At 35.9% G+C, this 15019-nt stretch overlaps 1 protein-coding gene and 2 long non-coding RNA genes across 3 annotated transcripts; 2 read left to right on the top strand and 1 right to left on the bottom strand.

The window, feature by feature from the left end:
* Window positions 1–1238: 1238 nt before the first annotated feature.
* LOC141400085 (uncharacterized) lies at window positions 1239–3540 on the top strand. The gene is made up of 2 exons (XR_012412077.1): window positions 1239–1839; window positions 1900–3540. It is a non-coding gene; the product is annotated as an uncharacterized lncRNA (long non-coding RNA).
* Window positions 3537–4512, bottom strand: LOC141400087 (uncharacterized). The gene is made up of 2 exons (XR_012412078.1): window positions 3941–4512; window positions 3537–3869 (listed from the first exon to the last, which is right to left on the bottom strand). It is a non-coding gene; the product is annotated as an uncharacterized lncRNA (long non-coding RNA).
* A 7257-nt stretch (window positions 4513–11769) lies between these two features.
* LOC141400084 (coiled-coil domain-containing protein 86) lies at window positions 11770–12494 on the top strand. Its single transcript, XM_073979512.1, has 2 exons — window positions 11770–12038; window positions 12111–12494. The coding sequence occupies exons 1-2, from the start codon at window positions 11890–11892 to the stop codon at window positions 12400–12402; spliced, it is 441 nt and encodes a 146-aa protein (XP_073835613.1). The 5' UTR covers window positions 11770–11889; the 3' UTR covers window positions 12403–12494.
* The last annotated feature ends 2525 nt before the right edge of the window (window positions 12495–15019 follow it).

The following is a 15019-nucleotide window of genomic DNA, read 5'->3' as shown; positions in this document are numbered from 1 at the left end:
ATTGATAAACTAGAAAGACTTAGATTTGTCTACAATTTGCGTAGATCTCAACATGTTTCTGCTCATGCCTGTAACTTTCTTGGAGTTCCCTTTAAAATATATGTTAAAGAACGTGTTATATCATTTCTTTGCAAATCTGTGCTTTTGGACCTACCTGTTCTATGAGAAAGACTGTGTTTTTTCAGATCTACTAGGAATACACAATTACGTTATCCACGATTTTATTCATCCGTTTACGAAATATCATTTATTGTTCGCTCTGCGCGTTTGTGGAACGAACTCCCCACTGAGCTACGTCAATTTTCTTTTTCCCGAAGAGTATTTCGTAACAAGTTTGAAAGCTTTGCTCTCAGACCAGCTGAACCATAGTAGGTTCGACATGACACATATATGTATGTTAATGATGTTTTATAGCAGCGTCGGCTGATGTTGCTGAGTAGATTTTGCTTGCTCTGGCATTGATTTGATGGTGAACCATCAGCAATAGATGTAATTTGATACGTATTTATTTATTTATGGCTGGGGAGCCTAAACTATATTTTGTTTTTGCTTAAAAATTGTTAATTACTTAATTTTTTAATTACTTAATAATAGTTTTAAGATTTTTTGTTATGCAGAATATGATTTTGTAGTAGTTTTGCGCATTGCGATGTTTATTGGCTTAAAAGCTTTAATCGCAATAAACGAATAAATAAAAAAAATAAAAATATATATCCCTAATATACATCGAACCCTAATATACAATAAGAAGGTAGCATCAACTGCCGTTTTTGGTAACATAAGATGTCAAAATTTGACATAAATTCAATGCGATTGACACATTATTGCTTTGTTCCTTTACTTTTTTAATGGTGGTAAAAGAGAAGAGTGTCAAAATTGCTCTCTCATGAACATTTTTACCATTCGAAGGAAGTCGTGAAAGATCCGATCGTTTCATCAGCATTTGAACCAATTCCATCGATCCAATAGAGATGAATTTTGTGTTTTTATTTTTACACATGTATGTATATATTCTTTTATTTAACAAAATATGTACGTTTAAAGCAGCGGCGACCACAGAAATACAACCAAAGCGAAGACATGTATGAACGTATGAATGAAAAAAGCAAAAACCACATTATGTTTTTGTTTGTTTTCATTCAATTACACTGTACGTGAGAGAGAGAAGCAAACGCAAAAACAACTCAGTGGGCGCCCTCACTATACGATCTAAGCAAAGAAGCTTGTCCCTGGTTTAAAGCAATGTAAGATTTATTATGCTAGGAAGTCCGTCCCAATCATTGAGCTAAAAGTAGAGTCGGACTGCACTCTTTGGTATTAGTCGTGTTCCTTTACGTGCCTGAGGTTACCAGTTTTTACCCGCAAAGTGTTTCCTTACTTCTAAAAGCATACAATTTATATGAGAGCAGTTCGCCACTTTTACCATTTTTGAAACAATTACCATTTTTAAAAGTAAAGGAACAGACCAATTATAAAAGTTTCCTTGCCTGCTCTAGAGAACCCTGCTCAACAAGTCGATTTGTAGATCCCTACAAAACAACAAACATTTCCAAAACGTTGTAAAATAAAATTCACGAAATAGTAATCTGCAGTTGGAGTCAATGTCGAAATCCGCACTGCACTGATGGGAAGTAAAATCCTTTTGTAAGATGAATCAAAACCTGTTGCGGAGGAAGTAAACTCTGTTGCGTGCAGCGGCGGTGTTTAGATTGCAACAGCTGGGACGGCCGGAAGTCATGTTCCTCACTTAAGTTCTCAACCTGTCGCTTGCCAAACACATCGTTCCCGAAGTCTGGAAAATATGCCAGCTGCTGAAGCCTGGCAAGGATGCCAGCAAAGGTGAATCTTACAAACTGATTTCGTTTTTCTCACCCGTTGCAAGGACCCTTGTGGCTTTAGTTCTTCCAGGATCAGAAATAACATTCCAGTTGCCGATCAATAGCATAGGATCAGTAAGCAGCACAACAACTGCGCTGAAGGCCATCTCCATATTAGCCGAGGACTCACTCAGAGCAAGCCGTGCGATAGAACAGTGATAGTGACACTTGATTTAGCAAAGTCCTTTGATATTGTCAAGCACCCTCGTTGTTTGATGTCATCGAGCAGACTACGCACCGTCCAAGTTTGAAACGTTGGATAATAAATTTTAATGTCATGTTCACACGAGCGTTTCAATTACGTTGTTCGCCTGTCGAACGAAGTACACGAATTAACCCGTTTCCACGACACCATTCGTAATTAACAGACACATAAACAAAATTTCCTTCATTTTTGTTTCCTTGTTTTTACGAAAATTTGAATCGAAAACACATAAAATCTACATTAAGTGAATTGGAAAAGCAATAGACTTTCCTTCAAATGTATCTTCTATGTCATGATACAATGATACAAGGTAATCTCACGCTCACAGCACACAGAGTTGTATTCGCTATGCCGTCCCTTCATTGACAAAATGATTTTGACAAACTTTGTATGTATATGTTAAAACACACATACATATGTCAATTATATTTACATTTTCAATTTATTTTATTTTCAATTATTTACAAATTTTCAATATAAATTTTTCATTTGGAGTCGATTATCCCAGTTCGTCCGTCCGACTGCAAGATAACTCTCGAACGGATCAGCCGATGTGGTCCACATTTTGGTCCTCGTAATATAATGTTCAAACTTTGATCAATTACGAGGATGATCCATATCAGTCCACATTTTCCGGCACAACCCCTAAAAAAATTCAATATTTTTCGCTGATATGGTGCGTACGGGTAAGGAACCAGTTTGCACATCGTAATATTTCTTCTTGGCATAGATGATAGACTGTATCGGTCTCATCCCTTAGGTGTCTCCCACGCAAAATCTTTGGCATAAGTGCAGTTTGGACGCAGCATGCAGGATTTTTTTCGTGGGCAAGTATATACATACTTCTTGAGATAATGGCCCAAAATCTTCCAAACGTTCGAGGATGGACTAGAAATTGTTCCCAAAAGTATTCCTTGTGATCCCGTTTACAGCAATATAATTAGGGCTATTCTGAACGAAAATTCCCCGTGAGTTTTTCGCTTTCTGCCTTAAGTTGTAACGACAGAAAGGCAAGACTCGCAGGGAACTTTTGTACTTTTGTCCAGAATAACCCCCCAATGTGTTTCTTGGTCAAGTCCATATTGGCCCAAAAGCTTTAAAATGTCAATAAATGAAAGGAGTGAACGACAGTATCAGCCTTTGCTCATTGTAATATTTCTCTCAAACATGGGCCTTGCTTGCTTCCTCATATAATCACCAAAACCTCAATAAATCCTACGGTAACCCAACTAAATGGCTGTTTGACACGAAAACTATTGAGAGAACATCCAGTTCCAAGATGGATTACGGCTTTTAAATAATAATAGTTAATTTAATACAAACTACATAACTTGTTAATGTATATATTTGTGTTATTTATTATACATATCTTATTTTTGCGCAAGGAAATGTCCAAGGTAGATGATATGTATTATCGCATCATTGATGTTTATCAATAAAATAAATGGAAAGTATTCATGGCTACAGCATTTTATTTATTTTTTTGCTAGGGGAAAACAACTTTCGGAAGGTATGGACCCCGAAATGACACAATATTTATGCTGTTTATTTTCAATTTAATTAGGGAAGTGTTGTTAGCACATTTAGGTTAACCGCTCCGTTTATTGTATTTGTGTTAGCTATTTTGGGTTGAGGAAGGTTGGATCTCTTCGTTAAGACTGCAAATTCGGCAGATGACAAAACGACTAACATAGCCACCAGGAGCCAATTTCAACATGTTCCGCTAGTCAACACCCTCATTGGTTAGTTCCGCCACCACGGACACGGGGAATTCAGCAATGTTTCACCTGTAACAATCATCACACATTTAATGCATAAATATAAACCCATTAATCTTCTTTCCAACCCAATTACTTACCGGCTTGTTCGCTGTGAGCATAAGGTTGACGCTTGTTACGGCACATCAATTGGTTGTTGTTATAGCAACCCAAATACATATGTTCGCTGATGTATTATTTCAGTTAACAGGTTCTGGTTCCTCTGTTCCAGACTCAAAAATTCTGTAACCAGGACCACAAACAGTCATAACCATAAACAAAACAAATGCAGCGTATAGTGTGTCTCAATCCACATGCCAGATCATGGCATCAATTTGGGTGACTGCATCGTCCGGAACAGTGTAATGTTTTCCTTGGCAGCTGGCTTTCGGCGTTCTTCTGCTTCGATGGATATTTCCCAACATTCTTTTACACAGGATTTTAGCGAATTTTCACAGCACTTTAATATATTCGCATTAGCCACGATTTCTATCACATCACACAACATTTTCTTTTGTCCAATTTTTTCAAATTACGAAAATATTTAATTCTCCTTTAAATAAACAAATATTTCACAGAACGTAAACAAATAGTATGTCAGTATGTTGTTATTGTTGTCATTGACATACAATTACAAAAACAACATTTATATTGTTTTTAGGCATGGTTGTATGTGACAGCTCAAGGACGGTTTTTTGAAATGAGATTACCTTGTATCATTGTATCATGCTTCTATGTTTAACTATAAACATTTCATTCATTTTTTTTATAAATTCTAAATAATTTTGTATTTTCAATATATTTTTATATGTTTCTATTTTCAAAATTAAAGAGAGAGAGACATGTCAAAACAATAGTTGTGTCTTTTTACTTTTTCAGTAATAATTATTCAGTAATACGGCGTTTATATTATAGTTTTTTGCAGGGTTAACCTTCTTTATGAGGATTTATTTGAAGTATACGCAATGGAAATGGCATTTGAAACCCAGACCCACTGGGTTAACCCGCTTATATGTAAACGGCCTATAACTTCTTTTCAGAGAGTAAGAGATATTTTACTCTATGATACGAAAATAGAGAAAAAAGTAAAAAGACAGCATTTAGTAAACTTTAGCAAGATAACAGTTGATAACCAAAACAAAAACATTGGCGCCAATGCATGAAAGAAAAACTAACTCCAAAGCAATGAAAAAGTTCCTCAATTTTAAGCAAAATAAATAAAAAGTAATTAATATATTAATAAAACAATCAATAAATATAGCTGAATCGTAATATTTATAGTATTTTGCCACAAAAATAAGATAAACATTGAGCAGCTGATCATTAACAGACGATTAAAAAACAGCTGATCGAACTTGCTAAATGTTTTTTTTTTTTTGAACTATCGAGCGCCTCCTCAGGTCACGAAGAGACAAGAAAAAATTGGCGATCCTTAGATTCAAAAGCCAGGTTGTATTCCACAGTTGCTAAATGTTGCTGGGAAAAATTCTTTCAGCAACTTTTAGCAATTTCTCAGCAAACAACTGTCAAAATTGTTCTCTCACTTCGCTCTCTTTTACTGAACTTTTGTGTAAAAAGACAGCATTTAGTAAAATTTTGTAATAATTATTACAAATTATTACGTAAAAAGACACACCTAATGTTTGTGTATACAGACTTTCAGTTATTTGTTTTCTTTTTGTTTCCGATTTTTTACGCGATTTTGAACTAATGGACAAGAAATGTGTGTGGAATTAAGAAGGAAACACAACCAAATTCCTTAAGTATAGTACACATTGACAAGCAAAACTGACAGTCATCGAAGTCTATTTCGTGAATATCAAAGCCTAATTAAAAAATTTCTTTTATAATCTCTAAATAATACCGTAGATATTGTATTTCAAACGTTTTTAGCTAAATAAAAGTTGTTATTTGCCGGAAAATTGTCCTTAAAGTACGTTGACTGTCAGTTTTGACTGTTAGTGTGTACTCCCCTTTATGCATCTATGTAAAATGTTTAGTTCATTAACTTTCATTCACCTTTTTCCTTTTTTCTAAAAATTTTTGTATTTTCAACAAATTTTTCAATTTTGAATTTAGACATGTCATAATTAATTTTTTCGATAAATTCTCTTATTTGTTAGGGATGGGACATACTTATTCGTCGTTCTGAGAGTATTTCTAATCAAACAACGTAGAAAAATCGTCGTTCGTTCATAGAATTTTGTGTGGGGAAATAAGTAATTTATTCGTAGTTATGGGTCGAACAACGAATAGAGAACGAACGACGTACCGTGGAAACGGGCTATAAGTGTGGACGACAGTAGTACGTAGAATTTAGGATCAAGAAATCCAAGACACGTAGAGTGAAGAAAATCTCTTCTGAATTCCAAACGCTGCAGACGGCATTGAGATCGTAACGTATGCGAATGATTGTACTATCTTCGCGTCAGGTGCCTTCCCTGACGACATTTGTGAAAGACTGAACTCCTTTTTGTCTGATCTTACCATTTTTTCCACGCGAAGAATATGCAAATACCTACCAGCCAATAAATATACGGCCACTCTGTTCACTACCTGGGAGGCAGAATTGGGAACAATAGAGTTGAATGTCATGGTCGATGATAGCAGAATTCAGAGCACAGACCCAGGCAGCCAGGGGGTCTTCATAATCTAGAAAGAGAAGTCTAACGTTACAAGAGAGAACCTCTAGATCAACAAGCCTTTCAACCAGGTTTAAGTAGCATTCACACGAATGCAGTCGCAGATGCAGTAAACAGTTATCGTGTGAATGCGGTCCTTGTAAAACATCCACCATCTATCGCAGCTGAGAAGCGCCAGCTGTCAGGACAAACCAGAGTCGTTTTGGGTCAATACGCTCGGGATGGTGCAGCCGTCAAAATTCCTATAGGGTAAGTACTGATTAAAGTGCTGCAAGTGCCGTCTTAAATGAACTGACATTTTTCAAGACTAAGACATTATTGATTCATTCAAGTCATTCGCACAAACTAAGCCGAATGATTCAAATCACAGTTATGAATTAGTTCAAGTGAGTCATTGTGTGATGGCTTGTATAGGCTTGACCACATCGATCACAAGCTTGATTGACTGTAAGTGACAACGTGCCATTTTGAAGCTTGTGGTCACTTGTACGAATATTGTGATCATTGTGGTCGCTTGTGCGTTTATTTTGATCATTGTGGTCGCTTGTGCGTTTCATTTTGATCATTGTGGTCGCTTGAGCGAATGTTGTGATCATTTGTGTGTGTGTTCTACAATAGAAAGGTTGTGTTTGAGTAGTGAAAATATGGAAAATTTTGAAAATATAAAAGAAAAAATAACTAGTGGAGAATATACCACAGTTAAAACAAGTAAGCCAAGGCTATAGTCGGACGGGGCCGACCATGTAATACCCTACACCTTCACCCCTGGGAATTAGCTTTCCACATATCAAAATTTTTTTTATGGAACAAATAAACTTATTGTAAGAAGTAAACTTGTGGATTCTGGTACCGTAATTGTTTGTGAAACAATTATTATGTTATTATTTAAGCTTGGTGTGCTTAAATAATAACATAATAATTGTTTCACAAACATCCCAAAAGGGACAACGCTCAATTATATGGAACCCACAGCTTACCTCCTATTCCGAACGGCGTGTCCTAAGACACCACTTGTAGAGTAGTTTTAAATGACTGAAATACTCAGAAAATGTCGCAAACCTTACTGAAACATATTTTGCAACCGTTGAAAATTTGATTTTGCCTGGCTGGGGAATCGTTTCGAAAAAAGTGACAAAGCGGACCCATGCTACAAGGTGTTGTATGTATTAAAATCCAATTGGACAATCAAAACGTTAGGGCACCATGTAATTTGCAATAATGCAACAACTGGTAATGGGAAAATGTGGTTCTCTACACAAAACCCATTATATATTAAGCAGTAGGCCCGTTATCTAGCAGACACTTTATTGCAATTTTCATCAGGGGGAAGATCAGTAGTTATATTTCCATATGTAGTCTACTTTGCCGGAATATGCTCTCCAGGAAATAAAATATATACCAAAAATATTTGTTTGTATTTTTCATACAAAAGAAATGGTCCAATTCACCAGCTAAATAATATCAGATCATCATCCAAAATTGTTAGCATCTTCCACTACCTAAACTCTTACCTTGTGCAAAATTTCGTGATTATTGAGCTATAATTGCGACCTCTAGCGTGTTTATGATTACACTACAAACAAATAACAGGGTATATTAGGCTGTGACTCTGTTATGTTATCATGTACACCAAAACAATTGACATCAATAGAAAGGTCAAGCGCTCCTCTTCCAAGTATAGCTTACTTGCCCGGAATGTATCTTCCAGGAAAAACGATATAAGCTGTATATTAAAAATTTTCACATTTTTCACACAAAAGTTTTGGTCCATTTAACCCTCTAAATAGTGTCTGATCGCCATCTCAAATTGCAAGCTTCTTCTTTGTCATATACTCTTACCTTATTTAAAATTTCGAGGCGATCTGTCTATTATTGCGACCTACAGAGCATCTACAAAATCGGATAAAAATTATGTTTTTGGTCCATTTCACCCGCTAAATATTTCACGATCACCACCATTTAAAATAGCGATCTATTCTGATGTGAAACCGATCTCCATACAAAATTTCGTGGCGATCGTGTTTTATTTATATAAAATCAAATAATCTGGAATTAAAAATTACAGACATTTTTGTGAAGATGTAAATGGATGTATGAGCTTACCACTAAGGCCGCCATCAGACCATCTGCTTTTTCACATGTATGAATCAGCTGTTCTGTATATTAGTATACCCAAAGTGACAACATACATGTGAAAAAGCAGATGGTCTGATGGCGGCCTAAGAGCAGAGATACATACAGTAAGCCACACATCCCATTACACCTGGGAAGTATGTAGGTAACATCATGTCATTCATTTATTGCAGTATTGGCGATGTTTATTTCGAACGCCATAATCATTTTGTTATGGCAAAATAGTTTTAACGTTTACTCGATTATCGAGTTTCTTTAAAATCATTGAGATTTTATGATGTAATGTTATGAGAGGACATTCCTAAGGTAATAAACCACCTGAAAGTAAAAATCCTAATTTTCCAAAAAAAGTCGTTTATTGTATCATAATGTCATAAAATGTATGGGAATTTCATTAAGGTTTTTCTTATTCATGTAACCTAATTCACACACGACATTTCATCACTCCAACAGGTAGAACATTTCGAATTGTTCAAACATTTGTCGCTTACACATATTTTATGACGCACCACTCAGCTGTTGTGTTGAGCGACTTTATCGTGGTGGTTGGTTTGGCTTGGGTGGTCTTGAAAATTTCGTTGTGTAGCTTGGATGGTCTTGAAAATTTCGTTGTGTGGCTTGATTGACTCGAATATTTTGTTGTGTGAGTTGATTGACTCGAACATTTCGTTGTGTGGCTTGATTGACTAGAACATTTCGTTGAGTCGACATATCTTGACTGGTCTTGAAAATTTAGTTGAGTTGATTTACTTGACTCGTTTGTAGCGTTGGCATACAACGACTTATCTTGTTTTTTGTTCCAAGGCTTGAATGGAGAAACAAGTGGCTTGTGCAGATGTTTAGTACTGATGACACCGTGGAAAACATCTGCCCAGCATACAGCACAGGCCCCCCCGACACACTGCTCCTTATCAATTGCCCTACCAATCCTGCTAAGAAACTTAAGTTTGCAGCTTTGTGGTTACAAACCATATATGGTAACATGGGGCGCCTTCGCCACGTTTTTGTTCAAAATGTTCTCATACCGACACCGTTAAAGTTTTTTCAAATATGATTTTTGGTACAAATATTAGCCTATCTTGACTATAAGTTTTGATATATAAGTGTTTATAATTTTATTTTTAAAATATTATTTTTGAGAATTTACAAAATGTCTAAAAAGTGGCGAAGCCTCCCCACCCATGGGGCAGCTTCGCCATCGATATTGAAAATTTTCCAACGGACTCTAAAACTGTAATTTACCATACTTTTTCCTTAAATATCAACATTATGAGAAAAAGGAACATGTTTTCTATTGAATAATCAAAAATGATTCTAAAATTCACAAATAGTAAACGATTCTAGCGGTTAATTGAAATATGTTACTTGAATTTAGGTATAAAAATCATAATATAAACAAAACAAGATACGTTTATGATACTATTTAATTTTAACTTCACATTATAGTGTGGTATATTTATGGCATAAATAATTGAAGTTAAATATGACAAATTTCTGACATTAACCCACCACACCCCTATCATGGCGTAGGCGCCCTACCCCCAACATATCTCATAATATGAATATATTGACATTTGTTATTGTTTTTTTCATGCAAATTATTGGGATTTCTATTCTTCAATAGTTGTCTTCTAACGGTATAAAATATGTCTTTGATATGACAAAAGGTAAAGAAGATATCACAAAAAACATCCACCATAATTATTTTTCCCAATACCCTCAAAACACAAAACTGCGTGCGTCCGCTATCATATTTATGACAAATCTGCCAACTTTTGGGAGATGATAGATCTTCATTAAACTCACAATTTTGCCTTTAACGGATTTTTTCTAGCACTTGTATTTTGCGAGAAAATCGGCGATGGCGTACCCGCCCCAGTGGCGAAGGCGCCCCATGTTACCATAAATAGCGAAATAGCCACATTCATACGACTGTTAGACCCAGAGTCAGATTAATACCCTAGACAGACGGCAGCGTTAATTTGCATTAACTGCCTTAATTCAAATTAATTCGTGCATTATCCACATTCTTAATGCACAAAATCAAAAAAAATTTAAACTGAATTTAGCAATTTCAATATGGCAATGCTGTTGAAAATCAATTGTCTTTTGTCAAATTTCCATGTTTAAGAAAATAAAAAAGGAAAGCAAATCAGCAATTTTCGCGTTTCTTCAAAATAAGTAGTGGTCTTTCGCGAGTAGAATAGCAGCTAATCGTTTCTAAGGCCTTCTAACAAATCTCTTTTCAAAATTTTTATTTTCACAAAAAATGTCATTACCCACCATACCAATTCTATCGAAAATTATATCTTCTTCAAATGTTTTTTAAAGTTTTGCAATATTTTTATAATATTAAAAAGACTCAAAAATATCGCGAATAAATTAAATTTATTTTTGCTTCATCGTGGTGAAAAGGTCAATGGTAGAAAGTGTATTTGTTTCGCATATTTTGGCGAACTTTTGTAAAGCTTTATGAAATGGTCTGCTGGGTACAAACAAACAGCTGTTTCGTAAATGCAGAAACTATCGTCTGTCAGGGTGAAAAATTAACTCAAATTAGGAAATTTTTAATGCAAATTAACTCTGCCGTCTGTCTAGGGTATAAGCCGAAAAATGAGAATACAAACATATTGACTACTGTTACAACAACGAGAACAAACTGCAATTGTAGATGTAAACTTTATGATGATAAATAAATTATAGTTATTTCATTAATTCCTTTGAATTAATAAAATAAAAAAAATGAAAATCATTTTTCAATACAGCATTTTCCATTATCCGAACAAGACGTGAAAATTACATACCAAATGGTATGTATTCTTGGGAATTGGTTAAGATGCCATGCCAAAGAATTGTTGAAGATGCCATTCCATCGAGTTAGTAAAGATGACATGCTTAGGATCTGAAAATGAATTGCATCTTTTGGGGGTCACGCTCTTGTAAAAAGAATGAGTGAAGATGCTGAAAAAATGACATTCCATTTCACTTGCACCCATTAATTACCATTAAAATATAGTACCACTACAACGTAGATTGTTATTACAACATTAAATTATTCAAATTTAACATTACCGCAACGTTACGTTACTTAAACTTGCCGTCATCGCTTTCATTGCGTTTCAATTAATCAACCAACAAACTATGGCAACGCTGTTCATTTGTCAAAAACATAGTGCAACGAAAACAATAACAATAACACGTGTAAAATAAAATCAGAGAGCAAATTCAGAGATTTTGTTGAATTTTTACAATTTATCAATAATAAAATACGCAAAATGACGGAAGAAACACAAGTTAAAAGTGATAATCCTAAGGATTCCAATGCACCGGCTGCTAAACCCGTAAAGAAAGTCAAGAAACCTGAAAATGAAGTTCCTCGCGGCCAACCAAAGTCACACAGGCCTTGGAAGACGCCTAAAACCAAGTAAGGTCCCCATACAAAGTAATTTTCGTAGATAAATAATTAAACTAATCTTATTCTCCGCCTTGCCCTCAGATTCTCGACAATCCAAAAGACCAAACCTCGCCTCTCATTTGAAAAGAAAATGGAACTACGCAATCAATTACGTTCGATAAAAGAACGCTCTCGAGAAATTAAAGAAGCCAAAAAGGAGGCTGCATTAGAAAAGAAACAACGACGTTTGGAAAATGCTGAACGCCGTTTGGCCAATGAACGTAAGGCTGAAATTGTGCAGGTCATTAAAAATCCAGCCAAGCTTAAACGTATGAAGAAGAAACAAATGCGTTTGATAGAGAAACGTGATTTGAGTCAAGTTAAGGTGGTATAGATGAGGATTTTTGGAAAATTTAGTTTAAGGTATATTTAGCTATATAAATTTTTATTACTAAATTTAAAATAAAACTACTAAAAGAAAAACAATTTGGAACAACTCTAGTTTAGTAAAACCTCGGCTACGAGGATAATTGAAAATATACCACACACCGAAATTTTTACCTGTCCATAGGAGGAAATCTTAAATTCCCGGCCGAAATGAACTTACGATTAAAAGGATTTGTTTTCGAATAAAACGTAAGAAATTGTGTCATTTCAGCTGGCTGTAACCGCAAATCAATAGGAGTTGGATTCGCAAGGGCTTTGGTGGTATTCTGCTTTACTGGCAGAATCCTGTTTCCTCGTAAAGATTATGCACATTACTCATCTAGACGAAAGCCGTAGTAAATTGGAGATCATTATTTTGGGACGTTTGAAGGCTTCTCCGTTGTGTGTCGTTCAGGAAGGAAGTCCAGATCGGATGGCACAATTGAAGACCAATGACCTTATCGGGTCAATCATGAATAATTCCTTCGGAATTTTCGGCAAGGAAAAACGTTGGAAATGCTAGAATCACTTAATCAGGGATATTCTCGCAGAATCTACAAAAATATTCCTCTTTTGGACATAAATTTGGAAAAAAAAAATGTGAAATTGGGGAAAGGGAATAAATTCCACACGGAATTTTTATTCATTATTGCCCTGTATATGTCGCTAGTAATTTCTTATGTCGCTATCGAACACACATAATGTCTCGGTCACATATTTAGACCAGCGTCGCCAAAGAATTTCCATCAATGTTTTAGTATGTGTTTATGTATAGGTAAAGAAAACAACAACCACATGATGTTTATCGTTTCCTTTTATTCACGTACACAGAAAGTGAGATAGAGAGAGAGAGAGAGAGAAGCAAATGCAAAAACAACTCAGTGGGCGCCTTCACTATAATTCTTTGCAAAGAAGCGCGTCTCTGATTTAGACTATTCGCAGTTTTTGTGGTTACGGAAGTCAGCCTATATGTGTTTGTCAGATATCATGCGATTCAATAGATGGTGCTATTTTCATACATAGACCAATGCTTGTTTTAGTGGATAATCCCATTAACAAAGCATTGCATGCATTTAGGCGCAAAGAGTATTCTTAAATTGCATTTTAAATGAGTTGGCAACACTGGCAAAAACTTGAAAATAGTACCATCTATTGAATCATATGATCTCTGGGAGCAAGACCATCGAGGTTCCACTGTATAAAATGTCAAATTCTTTTACAGTGGAATCCAGATATAAGTAATCATTATTTCATCCTTTAGCTAAAGATACAACCAAAATTGTACCTCATCAAAATAATGGTTTTAGACCTCAAGTATATTTGGATGAAATCCGTTTCAGACAATTTAGTGCTGATTTAGCCAATGTTAGTCTGGCTACAGCGCACGATAACTCTATCGATTTGGTTCAAATATTTTGCCCTTCCTTCCATTTCCTCCTCCACAAAAGTTCAATAATTATGTTTAAAGTAGAGCGTTCAACAACTTCAGCACCGAAACACTAATCCACTCCTTAGACGAGTTTCAGGTAAACCGGGAATTGAGGCACTGGATAGACCACATGCTAAGGAATAGATGGATAAGCTGCGCGCTACAAGACGTAACAAAAAGAGACAAAGTTGGTCAGGGGACGCCACAGGGAAGAATACTATCACCTCTCATATGGGTTACCACCATAAATAGTCTACTAAGGATTTTAACCGACGAAGGATTTGAACCCATCTGCTATGCAGACGACGTTATAATACTTCTTAGGGGAAAGAATCCAAATATACTCTGTAGAAGGGCCGAAACGGCTCTAAAAATAGCATACAACTGGGCTAGACCGAGAGGTCTAAATATCAACCCGGAAAAAAACAGAATTATGTCTATTCACTAGGAAAACGAAAATAGGAGCTTACGAAGAACCCGTTTTCCTAGATAAGATGATAAACATTTCTCCAACAATTAAGTACCTGGGAGTAATTCTAGACAGGAAACTTAAATGGAGAGAACCTATTCAGGAAAGGGTTAATAAAGCCCACAGATGTTGGTCAACCTGCAGAAGAGCTATAGGCTCAAAATGGGGTTTCTATCCTAGGATGACACACTGGTTATACAGAAGCGTAATTAGACCGATTCTAACTTACGCTTCTGTGGTATGGTGGACAGCTACGGACAAGAAATGCAACGTAAAAATACTGCAAAAAGCCCAAAGAACGTGCTGCTTAAGTATTAGCGGGGCAATGAGGACTACACCAACTAGGGCTTTAGAGACAATTTTATTTGTCCACCCAATAGAAATTAAGGTAAGGTATGAGGCAGCCATCGCAGCTATAAGACTTAAGTCGATGAGCGAGTGGATCGTAAGAGACCACCAAAGCATATTACAGGTTACAACGGGTGAGCCAATAGATCATATTGTATCAGACCGTATACCTGAAACAATTGAATCCGCCTTGTGTGAAATTTTAATACCAGACAGGGACATGTGGATCGATGGAACCCTGGAACGGATGCCAACTGGAAGCTGTGGTTTCACAGATGGGGCCGTTCTAGGGGGGAGAACGGGTCTGGGTCTATATATCGAAGACCTAGAAACTAGAAT

This window comes from Musca autumnalis, unplaced genomic scaffold, assembly GCF_047663935.1.
Source record: "Musca autumnalis isolate F117 unplaced genomic scaffold, ASM4766393v1 scaffold_3, whole genome shotgun sequence".
In the NCBI taxonomy this organism is placed as follows: domain Eukaryota; kingdom Metazoa; phylum Arthropoda; class Insecta; order Diptera; family Muscidae; genus Musca; species Musca autumnalis.
The sequence above is the reverse complement of the archived record's forward strand: the minus strand, read 5'-3'. Positions and strand labels throughout refer to the sequence as shown.

What these genes read in the sequence shown, in the direction of transcription:
- LOC141400084 (XM_073979512.1), top strand. Translation starts at nt 11,890, where the DNA reads ATGACGGAAGAAACACAAGTTAAAAGTGATAATCCTAAGGATTCCAAT. An exon ending in TGGAAGACGCCTAAAACCAA is followed by an intron (nt 12,039 to 12,110) that starts GTAAGGTCCCCA and finishes CCTTGCCCTCAG; the next exon opens with ATTCTCGACAATCCAAAAGA.